This window comes from Stegostoma tigrinum, chromosome 8 (genome assembly GCF_030684315.1).
Source record: "Stegostoma tigrinum isolate sSteTig4 chromosome 8, sSteTig4.hap1, whole genome shotgun sequence".
NCBI classification, from domain to species: Eukaryota; Metazoa; Chordata; class Chondrichthyes; order Orectolobiformes; family Stegostomatidae; genus Stegostoma; species Stegostoma tigrinum.
In genome coordinates this window covers 55,240,616-55,254,849 of record NC_081361.1, presented here as the reverse complement: position 1 = coordinate 55,254,849, position 14,234 = coordinate 55,240,616, and the positions used below count along the sequence as shown (strand labels likewise).

The following is a 14,234-nucleotide window of genomic DNA, read 5'->3' as shown; positions in this document are numbered from 1 at the left end:
TATGGCTTGAACTGATAGAGATGTCTGAGTCTTTGGCAGTGGGGAGTTGGTATGGTAGGGCTCTTGTCCTGAGTAGAGGTGCCTAGGGTGTATGTCTATTACTCCTCCTCTGTTTTGGTGTGAAAAGCCACTTCCTTCACCCCTTGAGGGGATGGAGCAGCTGGAGTGAGATCAAAGTCACTCAGCCCCCTCTTGCTGTTCTCCTGAATGAAAACATGCATAGATGGTGCAATGGAGTGAAGGTCTCTGCACCCATCTGGTAGATGCTGACAGTTCTGCTGAACTTGACTGTCCATATCTGCTGCCAAATCTATGGATGTAGTCATCTGCTCGCAAGCTAGAGTCGTGACATTAGTCAAACACGGGCTGATTCCTCTGCCCTTCGTTGTGTTCTCGGCATGATCTCTGGCATTTCAAGCACAATATTCCCCTGCTTTATCTTGCTCCTCTGTCAGCTCATGAATAGCTGGGTTCAAGACTCAGTATTTATACTTGGCTCAGCAGGGACCCGTTCTCCGTCTGTCCTCAAAATGCAGGCAAGCTCATCCCTTTCATTAACCTCCAGCTGTCAGCTCACTCCAGGGTTTATGCACACCAGAATATGACCACCCCCAAGCCTATTCTTAATACATTACTCACTGAGGTGGATGTCTCCACACTGGTGGAAAGTGGAGCTGAAAGTCTTGATGGTGCATCCTTTGCACTATCATGTGTTGTGGGTGCTCTTCCTCAGAGAGGCACTGTCTAGCTTCACAAGTCTACAGTTGACATATGGAGGCTGCAGAACTAGGCAAAGATATACAAAGGATCAGGCTGGGAGGGTGAATAGTCGTTGTTGGGGACTGTTAGTGACTAACAACAGGGGGTGTGTAGGGGGTGTTTGTTACCACATAGCCTGCCACTACACACCCCCTGTAGTTAGTCACTAACAGTTCCCATTAGCAACAACTCACCCTCCCAGCCTGATCGTTAGCAACTCCTTTGTCTGTCCAACTGTCTTGCTCTCTCTTTGGGCTCTATCCTATCGTCTACTCTCTACCCCACCCACCTCCCTATTTTCTGCATATAAACTGACGTTTTCCCAGCCACCATCAGTTCTGAGGAAGGGTCACTGGACCCGAAACGTTAACTCTGTTTTCTCCTCCACACATGCTGCCAGGCCTGCTGAGCTTTTCCAGCAACTTTGTTTTTGGGCCAAACAAGCTGCTAAGTTATCTACTCAAGAAGGAGACCTTCTTAGATAAACTAAGTCTGCGAAATAAATACCACCAACACACCTTGGCACAAACACAAACATTTAAAAGTTGATTTTTGTAAAGAAATTGATGTGCAAAAATTAGCATGTGAACAACCATTGATAGTCAACAACTCACATTGTTTTCAATTCTTGTCAACGTATTATTTAAATTACTTAAATTCATTTAACGGTTAATCATGGAAGAATTTTTAAAATTTATTGCTCAATAAAGATTATTGTTACCTCTTCATATTCCAAACACTAGCTGTACTTACCATCATTTTTTTTGCTGATAACTAGTCACTTACTTAGTATAAATCACAAACTCTCACTGTTCACAATCTCCATTCTCTTGCGATGAAAAGGCTAAATCAGTATATTGCCTTCAAAGGGCCAATGAAAAACTTCCTACCTTCAGTCTTTCAAACGGACAATTATTTCATGGTTTCACAAATATTGCCCACAGAGTAAGCACCTGAACTAAGATGAAGCACTTACATCTCCTTCAGAGATGAAGCTGCTTCAAAGACTTGATTTCCTCATTTGTGTTTTTCCGGAATTGTCCTTATCTCAATGACAGCACCTTGCGATTATTGTATATAAAGTCTTTAAGCAGAAAAATATCCCAAGACACTGGAAGGGCATAATAATTAAATTAAAATGAGTGCATATATTAGAGTAGATTTTAAGAGACCTCTTAAAGGAGGAGGGAGAAGTGAAGAGGTCAAGAAAAAAAACACGGTGAAGACACAACGGCTATTTATGTAATAAAGAGTTAAGAGGGAAATGAGGCCAGAATCAAAGAAACAGAGGACATGGTGGAGTAGTATTGGACAGCCAATGAAAGTCACAGAACTTGGGAGTGTTGAAGCAGAAAGAAATTGAACAGGAGGATATGAATTTTGTATGAGAGATTTTGGGGAGCAGTATTCAAATGTACATTAGCAGGAATAGGGGTGGAGAAAATCTTTGATTGGACATGGACAACAGGTTATTATTGATGAGTTAGAGTGGAAGATAGAACTATGTAGAGTCAGTAATAGTCTGAGACTTGGAACAGTGTTAATAATTCATGTTGTTGATAAATTACAAGACAATTGGAAACAAGATTCAATTCTACATGGTATATGTTATAAGGGCTAAGAAACAGGGAAACATCCAGTTCATATCGTACTGGTACCAGTGTTTGAATGAAGAAATTACATTATTATCTTGCCAAAACCTCTGAACTGGATTATCCCAACTGCAACTTGTATGAATTTTGCTGCCTCAGTCATTGTAGACTCATTCACTAATATTACTGTTGTTGCATTTCAGTCATCTGTGCATTCCTGTGCACAAGCCTGATACCTCTTTCTCCCTCTATATCTTTCTATCATTTCATTTGCCTCCTCAGTTACGTCCAAACTGCTAACTCTGAATCTTCTTTCATGTTTATGCTGATTCACACTGAAGATTTTTATGATGATCTCAAAACTCCAGTTCTTATTCTTCAATGAGAATTTTTATTCAGAGATGGTAGGAACTGCAGATGCTGGAGAATCTGAGATAGCAAGGTGTAGAGCTGGATGAACACAGCAGGCCAAGCAACATCAGAGGAGCAGGAAGGCTAACGTTTCAGGCCTAGACCCTTCTTCAGAAATGGGGAAGGGGAAGGACATTCTGAAATAAATAGGGAGAGATGGGGAGGCGGACAGAAGATGGATAGAGGAGAAGATAGACGGAGAGGAAACAGGTCAAAGAGGCGGGGATAGAGCCAGTAAAGGTGAGTGTAGGTGGGGAGGTGGGGGGCCGGGGGGAATAGGTCAGTCCAGGGAGGACAGCAGGTCAAGGGGGTGGGATGAGGTTAGTAGGTAGGAGATGGGTGTGGGGCTTGAGGTGAGAGGAGGTACAGGTTAGGGAGGCGGAGATGAGCAGGGCTAGTTTTGGGATGCGGTTGGGGGAGGGGAGAATTGAAGCTTACCAAGTCCACATTTATGCCATTGGGCTGCATGGTTCCCAAGAGCACTGAGAGTTGCTGTTCCTGTGCCCTCACCCCCCTAACCTGTCCTTTGTCCCAACTATCCCTTCGTCCCATCTCTCACCCCACCCCCATCTCCTACCTACTAATCTCATCCCGCCCCCTTGACCTGTCTATCTTCCCTGGATTGACCTACCCCCACCCCCCACCTACACTCACCTTTACTGGCTCCATACCTGCTTCTTTGACCTGTCTGTCTCCTCTCCACCTATCTTCTCCTCTATCCATCTTCGATCCGCCTCCCCCTCTCTCCCTATTTATTTCAGAACATCCTTCCCCTCCCCCATTTCTGAAGAAGGGCCTAGGCCCAAAATGTCAGAATTTTTATTCACTTGCTTTTGGAAAAAGTGACTATTCTGTATTCATATTCTTGAGAGGGTACTGAAGCAATTAGTAAAAGTTAGCTTGATATCAGGAATTTACCTAATGAAGAAAAGCTGATGTTATGTTATTCCTATTAAATAGAGACTTTAAGGTGACCTTTTTTAAATTTTGAAGGTAACAACTTGTTTTGATTGACAGTTGATCCAGTCAAATTAGTCAGTATTGAAAAGTCCAAATTGAAAAATAATTTAGGAATAAAAAGGGAAGTATACATTTCCATCTGTGACCTTTTCAGTCATAGTTGACATTTAGAACACACCGTTTAATTGGCTGCAGTTGATGTGGAAAATCAGTAATCTATTCAAAAGACTATGTTCTCCTCACATCTCTCAATTTTAAACGTTTCTAAACTCGTGCTAGTAGATGCTGCTGTTGGGACAACCTAGATTGACTGAACTATCCTGAGATTAATTTCCCATCTAAGAAGGCCTCTAGTTTAATCCCTCAGGAATTCACAATGTATGGAATAAATAATGAGAATAGTTAAAGAAGAGATCTATCTCTTCCCTAAATGTCAAGCGGAGGACTAAACACTGATTCAATAGCAAAAGTGTGCAGAGAGCACATACTTATAGATGAAGTCTAAAGATAGTGGGGGCACAAAGAGAGAACCAGTGAAGAGAATTCACAGAAAGGAGATCAAAAATGTATTCATTGTATAACAGAGCAGGCTTGAAGGACTGAGTGGCTTACTTCTACTCCTACTTTATGTGTTCATATGGAAGAGAATATGGAGTGAAATGGTAAGAGACAGAGAGGGATAAATATGTGAAATATGAAATTGAATCTGACATGGAGGGTGGAAAAGACAATGGAATGGAAACAGATAATAATGCAAAGGAAAGCTTTGTGTTTGCTTAAGAGACTCACAGTTCAGATGTCAGACTGAAATGTAACCTACTCACAAAACTTAGGATAAGTCAAAAGGCTGGCCAGATTACAGAGATTTAGATACTGATCTGTAAATGAAAAGTTGTTAATTCAAGAAAAACCTTCATCAATCTAGTCCCTGGATTACAACATGACCATCTGTCCAAATTAGCAATCAAATTAGTTTCTCAGTGTTAGAATCATCAAATTACAAACAGGAGCAGTTCAACTGTTGTAGGGTTTGGAACAAGAGGAAGACTTCCAAACAGTTGAAAGAGTAATAAGATAGCTTATAAGTATGATGGTGCTGCTATCTAACTTAATTACTGGATACTATGTTTAAGAAATCCAACATAATCTGTGGAGAAATTTGATTAATTTGCTTGTAGTTATTCTCCAGCAGACTGTACCTTTTATTTTCTTGTATGTTTGAAAGAAGTCTGAAATATCAAAAGGACTGGTTTAAAAGCCAAGGTTTGCTGCAAGATTGTTACACACTTTAAAAGCAAATAAACTGACACTCATTGTGAGTGCTTATCACAGTGCTGCATGTTCAAGCAGGGAGGTGAGGAAGATTCACAGTCAAGGTGGAGCCAAGGGCTGTGTATGAAGTAACTGATTGATGTGTGAATTAGTAACCAGTTACTGATGATAAAGACTTCCTGCCTGCCAACAAGTATGTGTCTGGCTCCCAAATAATTTGCAAACAGTTTGGGGACGTGAATGAGATTAGCAGAAGCCATCAGATCTCTTGGATAAAAAGAACTGTTTGTGCTCTGCAGTAAAAAGCATCTCAAGTCTGAAGATAGCCGGTTTATTTTCCCTCATCAGTTGCTGATAAGGTGTGACTTTAAATTAATAGGTCTGAGATGTTTTCGAAGTGTGAACCAGTCATCCTGTGCCACCTGAAAATGTGTGAAATTACTTGGAGAAGGGAAATGGAGAATCAAGGTTTTGATCAGCAGAAAGGATCATCTCAGCAAACTCTGTGGACAGGGGCAATTTACTGCATTCCCAGTCTTTCCTTCCTCTCATAATACCTATTCTTTAATCTGTGTGCCCATATATGTATGTAGAAAGGGAGTTTATAAGTTGGTAAGAGTTTAAACTAATAGAGTAATGTGACAGTAGTTGACAAGTGTTTGTCTGCAGTTAGAACCTGTTTACTTATAATAAATTTTAATTCTTGTTAGTTATAGAAACCTGGTCTGTGCTTTCTGTAAATGTGTACCTGAAAGTTAACCAAGTTGAGTAATTCTGCATAATTGTTAAAATATTTAAATTTTGTGATGACTCCAGGAATAATGGGGCTTGATTTCAAGCCAGTAATAATAACAAGAGTAAAACTATTTAGTTTTCATAAACTGATTGTTATAATTATTTCTCACCCCTAGTGTTTAGGATGGGCTATCAAGAGTTTCCATGAGCTTATTGTTCTACATATCAGTATATTCATTTTTTAAATGTTCACTCATGGGATGTGGTGATCACTGATTAGACCACCAATCATTGGACAATTAGGGATAGGCAGAGGGCAGTTAAGAGTCAATGACATTGTAATAGATGTGGAGTCACATGTATGCTGGATCAGGTAAGGACTCAAGTTTTCTTCCCTAAAAGGGTATTAGTGAAGCAGTTGGATTTTCCAACAATTGTCAATGGTTTTATGACCATAATTTGATTTTTTAACTCCATATTCATTAAATTGATACTCCACCACTTGCATTGGTAGAGTTGAACCCAGATCCCCAGAATGTTAAAATGAAACAAAAAACTGCGGATGCTGGACATCTGAAACAAACCGAAGCAAAAATTGCTGGAGAAACTCAGCATTTGTAGAGAAAACAAGAATTAACATTAAGTCCTGTGACCCTTCAGAATCTGAAGAATAGTCACAAGATTCAAAAAGTTAACTTTGTTTTCTCTTGATAGATGCTGCTGGACTTGCTGAGATTCTCCAGCAATTTGTTTTCACTTGCTCCCCAGAATATTACCCAAATCTCTGGATTAATTGTCCAGCAATATTAACATTGGGCCATCACCTCCCAACATGCATTAACTCCATGACTGAAGTAAGTTATCCCAATACTAATTGCATTATTATTATGTCATTTATTTTCAGTAAACTTAGTTGATACAGTAATCAAGAAATACAGTAATTATTTCTCACCATGTCTTAAACTGAACTTGCCTGATTTAAATTGTTACCAATTGAAGGGCTACATTAGGTATTATTAGTAAACATTTATTTAGTTTGAGGTTGATAAATATGGGGAAAAACATCAGAGGGATACTTACACACATTTAATAATTATGAAAAGCCTTGTCTACCTCAGTAACTTCTGCAACTGGAAGATCAGCTTTTATATGCACACTGATGACACCCAGTTATTTCTTCACGTCCTTGATCGTATTACAATAGATTGGAGTTTTGCATCAGCACAGGAGGCTGTTTTCTAGTCCCAAATGTCCAAGGCATGGACATTTTTGCAGTAGGTAATAATGATTTTGGCTGGAGATGCCTTAATTTGCATGGAGGCAGTTGCCCTATCCAGTTGAAGATGAGACGTAGGCTCTGGATCAGAGACCTTTCTGACAGTGGCAGAGGGTAGAACATGAGAAGGTACTTATTTCAGTGTATGAATGCCCACTGACAACTGTTTCAATCGGAAATTCAAAATAGATTTCATGGAATAACATAGAACATTACAGCACAGTACAGGCCTTTCGGCCCTCGATGTTGTGCCAACCTGCCATACCAATCTGAAGCCCATCTAACCTACACTATTCCACATGTGTCCATATGCTTGTCCAATGACAACTTAAATGTACTTAAAGTTGGCGAGTCTACTACCGTTGCAGGCAAAGCGTTCCATTCCCTTACTACTCTGAGTAAAGAAACTACCTCTGACATCTGTCCTATATCTTTCACCCCTCAATTTAAAGCTATGCTCCCTCAGATGTGGGGACAAGAGGCTGATGATGATCTCCTGCCTCCAGCAATTAAACTGTTACTCATTACATTAAAAAAAATCCCACTCAGACAAAAAAAACACTCAGCCTGCTCTAAGCCTTAATAATAAGGCTACCAATGAGATTATTTGGTTACCTGCCTCACTCTGGATAGGAGATAACAAAGTGTGGAGCTGGATGAACACAGCAGGCCAAGCAGCATCTTAGGAGTACAAAAGCTGACGTTTCAGGCCTAGAACCTTCATCAGAAAGGGGGATGGAGAGAGGATTCTGAAATAAATAGGGGGAGAGGCGGAGGCGGACTAAAGCTGGATAGAGGAGAAAATAGGTGGAGAGGAGAGTATGGGTGGGGAGGTAGGGAGGGTATAGGTCAGTGCAGGGAGGACGGACAGGTCAAGGGGGCGGGATGAGGTTAGTAGGTAGGAAATGGAGCTGCGGCTTGAGGTGGGAGGAGGGGATAGGTGAGAGGAAGAACAGGTTAGGGAGGCGAGAATGAACTGGGCTGGTTTTGGGATGCGGTGGGGGGAGGGGAGATTTTGAAGCTTGTGAAATCCACATTGGGCTGCGGGGGCTCCCAAGCACAATATGAGTTGCTGTTCCTGCAACCTATGGGTGGCATCATTATGGCACTGCAGGAGGCCCAGGATGGACATGTCATCTAAGGAATGGGAGGGGGAGATGAAATGATTCGCGACTGGGAAGTGCAGTTGTTTATTGCGAACCAAGCGGAGGTGTTCTGCAAAGCGGTCCCCAAGCCTCCACTTGGTTCCCCAATGTAGAGAAAGCCACACCGGGTGCAGCAGATGCAGTATACCACATTGGCAGATGTGCAGGTGAATATCTGCTTAATATGGAAAGTTATCTTGGGGCCTGGGATAGGGGTGAGAGAGGAGGTGTGGGGGCAAGTGTAGCACTTCCTGCGGTTGCAGGGGAATGTGCCGGGTGTGGTGGGGTTGGAGGGGTGTGTGGAGCTGACAAGGGAGTTGCAGAGAGAGTGGTCTCTCCAGAAGGCAGACAAGGGTGGGGTGGGAAAAATGTCTTGGGTGGTGGGGTCGGATTGTAGATGGCAGAAGTGTCGGAGGATGATGCGTTGTATCCAGAGGGCGGTGGGGTGGTATGTGAGGACTAGGGGAATTCTCTTTTGGTGGTTATTGTGGGGGCGGGGTGTGAGGGATGATGCACGGGAAATGCGGGAGACACGGTCGAGGGCGTTCTTGACCACGGCGGGGAGGATGTTGTGGTCCTTGAAGAACGAGGACATCTGGGATGTACGGGAGTGGAATGCCTCATCCTGGGAGCAGATGCGGCAGAAGTGAAGGAATTGGGAATAGGGGATGGAATTTTTGCAGGAAGTTGGGTGGGAGTCGGTGGACTTGAAATGGATATCGGTTTCTGGGTGGTTGCCTCAAATGGAGACAGAAAGGCCCAGGAAAGTGAGGAGATGGTCCAGGTGAACTGGACCAACTAAGGTTGGGGTGGAAGGTGTTGGCGAAGTGGATGAACTGTTCGAGCTCCTCTTGGGAGCATGAGGCAGCGCCAATACAGTCATCAATGTAACAGAAGAAGAGGTGGGGTTTCGGGCCAGTCAGCTGTTGTGCTCCTAAGATGCTGCTTGGCCTGCTGTGTTCATCCAGCTCCACACTTTGTTATCTCAGATTCTCCAGCATCTGCAGTTCCCATTATCTCTGATTACTGTGGATAGGTGTCTGCGCAGAGTGTTTGTGGCTCAACCTACATTTTAGTCAGAAGGCAGGCATTCAAATTCCACCTGATCCAGAGATGCGTCATAACACGTTTGTTTTATTTCAAAAATATCTGGTATTTGTACAGGCCCTCCACCTGCCTCAGCAAAAATGGCCAGTGTCAGTAGCAGGATCGGAAAATTAGTCACCGCATGCCCAATACTTCTGGTATTTTCAGACCACATCTGCTTGTTGTCCACCTCTACAGGGTCTAAAACACGAGCCCCATTTCTCTGCTGTGAAATTGCCTCACTGATGGGAAGTCACAGTTGAGTCAACACTGATCAAGGGTATATCAGAGGTCACCGCAGGAAATAAAGCTGTAGTTGAGCTGGTGGTTGCAGAAGGTGATTGATGGTGGCCCATCCAGGAGAGCAGTGGAATAGTCAAACAAGAAGGGCACCCCATGTCATGTTTGTAATATCCAAATAAATAGCATAAACAAGATTTAAATTTTTGATGGTCATCTATAATTCTTAGTCTAATGACTTTTAGAGGAGTCCACTTTAAATGTGTTCTACACCGAGGCAGCCCATCTGCTGCTTTTAAATGAGGATGTACATTTTACATGTATATTTATTTAAATATGGAGCCAGGAGGTGACAGAGTACTCCTCACAATTCCTTCGATCTTGATATTTGATCTCAACTTTGATCTTTTTCTTGGTTCGTTGCCTCTTATTCCTTAAAACTCATTGCCTAAATTGAAAAGAGGCCTGAAATCCAATTTAATTTATACCTTTGGCCTAGCTATTCAGTCACAGGGATTAGCTTTTGTTTCTCATTTGCCCAAAAGTAGGCATGTGTGAATTTCCTGAATAATGATGGCAGCAATGTCTTTCTGCCCCTTACTCTCCCTCCTTCCTGCCACCTAAATGGCTCAGACATTACAGAGTAATGTTGAAATGAGCGCATCTAAGGAATTCTTACTCAGCCATCCAGAATATTCAAGTGTCACTGTCCCCACAACTTGACATGTATCCAAATCCAAGCAAATGAGTGGACAGGTGTTACACTTTGTCACATGATTGGCAATAAGCGGGACTTCTTGAAATTCAAGAGTATAATGGATGGTATATTGTAGAGGCCTGAGCAGCAAGGACTAAAGTGAGATGTGTAGCAAAATCAGGTAACAATTGTGGCAAGGATGTGGGGAGAAACTTGTGTCATCTTTTATGCTTTTCACAAATGGCTTGCAGGGATTCTTACTAGGTAGCTGTGAAATGCTAATTGATGGTGATTTTTCCTCGTTAAATACCTTGCTAACAGCACGACTCACCTCATTAATATTCAGGATCCCTATTGTTGGGCCTTCCTCACCCATACTGATGTACTGTACCCTGTTGTTGGCTGTCTTCTGTTGTAATGGCTGAAAGGGAGGGAATGATTGAGGTCTCAGTTGTTTTCACATCAGTTAATGGTGGTGGATGTGCGAAAAAGGTGTTCTGAAGGGCTGAGGAGACAGTCTTCGGGGAGGGCATGCAGGGATAATGGTATGTTAGTTTGGAGTGAACAAGAACAAGTGAAGGAAGGTGGTGTATGCGGTGGTAGGAGCAGCAGAGAGCATTTGTGGGAAGTGGGTGTGGTGGCAGAGATACAGTGAATGTGATGTAACAAAGAGAAAAGTGTGACACTTACCTTGGTGGACTAGAGAATGCCATTGAGTGTCACCACTGGCCATTCCTACACTCCCCGGAGGTGGCACTGACCCCAAGTGGTGACCTCAGATCAAGCTTCTAAGGTGTCATATCCTTCCCTGTCCAATCCGCCAGCAAAATGGCACCTCACCTCTGGACTACACCCTCAACCAATACCTTCATGCCCCTGTTGGAGAATGATGATACCATCTTCCCCTTCTCTACTATATGTGGACTCTGTCAGTGAACTAGGCAGCTTCAGAATGCCAGTGCCAGTGCAGAAGCATACTGGCCTTTTACAGATGGTGCAGGCGCACAGGATCCCAGTGTTTTGATGGATATTCACTGAATGCCGTGTTGTTGTGGGAATGGCACCTGGTAAGGCGGATTGAAATCAGATGTGAAATATGCCACAGGAGTGTGATAAGTAATTAATGAGGCAAGTTTGGTAAAATGCTATAAGAGAACTTGCTAGGCTTCATGGCATATTGCATATCTGGCTAAGTCCTGTGTTTCTATATGCTTTTTAAATGCTTTCAAAGAAGTTGTAACAAATAACCAGACCAATACTTCCCCCTGCTGATGTAGTCAATTATTACATCACACATTGTATAGAACATAAGAAAAGGGTCCTGAATTCTATTCAGCTGTCTGAAAGAGATTACAGTGGATATCAGTATCCCTGGATTAGGAAAAAAATTAAAACAGCATCCCTTGCTACACATTGATGTTTAATGATATATGTGGAAATGTTAATGTCTGTGGATATATGTTGATGCCCTGTCAGAATTCTCCCTTCAGTCTGTGTGGAGTTTGCACATTCTGCCAGTGTCTCCATGGGTTTCCTCTGGGTGGTCCGGTTTCTTCCCACAGACCAAAGATATACAGGCTAGGTGGGTTGGTCATATTAAATTGCCCATAGTGTTCAGGGATATGTAGATTAGGTGGGTTAATAGGTGGATGGGTCTAGGTGGAATGCTCCGAAGGTCGGTGTAGACTCATTGGGCCGAAGGGCCTGTTTCCTCACTGTAAGGATTCTATGATTCTATGATTCTATAATACGACAGGCTATTCCACAATTTCATGTACATCCTTTGCCTAAATTTCCTTTTGGTCAGATAATCAAATATCAAGATGAAGTGTTCTGAGGAAGAGTCTCTGGACCCGAAGCGTTAACTCTAATTTCTCGCCACTGATGCTGCCAGACTTGCTGAGCTTTTCCAGCAACTTATGTTTTTAATCAAATGTCGAAGCTGCACTAAAAGCCCTTTTGTAAACGCCAGTCATTATTGGTAATTTGCAATGTGATTGCACATACCTGACGCCATGCAAGTACAAGGAACTATGTCTTGGAGGAATGTATTGAAGAATTTTTTATATATTGCGATACGTCTGAGGATGTGGGTTCAACTGGCTAGACTGACTTTTATTAACCTCCCTTTATTTGTCATGAGAAGTTGGTGGACCTTCTCATACACTGCAATAGGGTTTTATGCAGTTGTTTCAACATTATCAGTTATCAAAACCTGATACACCCTTTAAATGAAGTTTGGTGAGCCTATTTACTTTCCATATGGCACTACATTGAATTGTTAATAGTCACAATATGTATTTCAAAATGTACAATATAATGCCATGGCAATGCTGTTGCCTATATTCCAATGAGACAGTGATCAATCTGGTATTTTTCTCACAGACAATTCATCAGTTAGACCTCTTTGGTGATATGTCTACACCCCCTGACATTACATCACTTGGGGTAAGAGCCATTTTAAAATATTCATTGATGTTGTTTAAATTCTTACAGATATCTTTATTGCTATACAGCTGTGCAGCAAACAATCATTAAAAGATTAATGAGGGAAAAAATAGAGAATGAGAGAAAATTATCTAAAAATATAAAATCAGATAGGAAAAGTTTCTTTAGATATTTAAAAAAGAAAAGTGTGAAGTTGTCCATTTGGCAGAAAGAATAAAAAAGAAGTATATTATTTAAATGGGCAAGCTGTTACAGAGCTCTAACATGCAGAGAGATCTAGGTGTCCTAGTAATTAATCTGAAAAGCTTAGCATGCACATAATACAAGTAATCAGGAAAGCTAATAAAATTTTGTGGTTTATCTCAAGGGGAATTGAATACAAGAATAGGGGGCTTATGTTTTAGTTATGCAGGGAATCAGTGAGACCGCATCTTGAACATTGTGTACAGTATTGGCCATACTTTAGAAAGGATATTAATGTGTTGGAAGCAGTTCAGAGATGGTTTCCTAGAATAATATCTGAACTAAGGGGATTGCCTTCTAAGGAAAGGTTAAACTGGCCAGGCCTGTATCTTCTGGAGCTTAGAAGAGTTGACACTGAATGATTTGGGACATAGCAGATCCTGAGGCGACTTGACCACATTAATGTTCAGAGCATTTTTCCTCTTGTGGGAGAATCTAGAATTGGGGATCATTGTATAAAAATATTATAGCACCCATTTAAAACAAAAATAAGGCAACATTTCTTTTTCTGTCAGGAATTGAGAGCCTTTGGAATGCCCTTCTTCAAATGGCAGTATATCAGAATCTTTAAATATTGTTAAGGCAGAGGTAGATAGATTTTTGATTTCCATGGAAAAGAAAAATGATCAGGGCTATGCAGATGTGTGGAGTTAAGGTTAAAATCAGGTCAGTCATGATCTTATTGAAAGGCAGTGCTGGCTTGAAGGACGGAGTGACCTCCTCTTGGTCCTTCTTTGTATGTTCTATGATTGTTAACCGCATACAAATAAGGGCATTGCTCAGTCAATGCCTAAGGTTACATTTGTAAGTTTTTACAGAAAATTTTACAATCATTAAAGTGTGCCAGATATTTTGAGCAGCTTCTCAGGGAATTTGAATGAGATTAAATGGTTTGGAATTGATGGTTGTTTGGGATGATATTTACAAAGGATGGATATAAATTCCATTATGAGTGCTGTTAAGTATTACTTTCATCCATTTGTGGCTGTGATTTTGTATTGCCAAAAGCTTGTTTGCAACAGCCAAGACTGTAGGACACAGCATTCATATTCCTGAAATTTGGTTTGTAATTTTCAAATGAGCACAAAAATGGCAAGCTTTTCCATTTAGTTAAGTTGGTGTCATAGCAAAGCTGACAGGAAATGGAATTAAGAGAGAATGAATGGAATTTTATTTGCATGATTTAATTCTAGATAAATGGAAAACTATACAATATTTTGAACTTTTCTGAAACTAAATACTTCATTCTTAATGCTTTGTGTAATTGTTGAAACTTGAAGAACAGAGAAGTATTTTGTTAGTTGATTTAGGAGTTATATTTAATAGCTGTTAAATCTGAGCCTTAAATACCTCATCGAGGTGGCAGTATC

At 41.4% G+C, this 14,234-nt stretch overlaps 1 protein-coding gene across 1 annotated transcript in view; it reads left to right on the top strand.

Annotated features, from left to right (window-relative positions):
- Positions 1–14,234, top strand: part of dab1a (DAB adaptor protein 1a) — a 400,410-nt gene that overhangs the window by 317,836 nt on the left and 68,340 nt on the right. Inside the window, exon 10 of the mRNA XM_059647688.1 lies at positions 12,559–12,621. Coding sequence (XP_059503671.1) covers positions 12,559–12,621 — 63 coding nt within the window. The remainder of the gene's footprint in view (positions 1–12,558; positions 12,622–14,234) is intronic.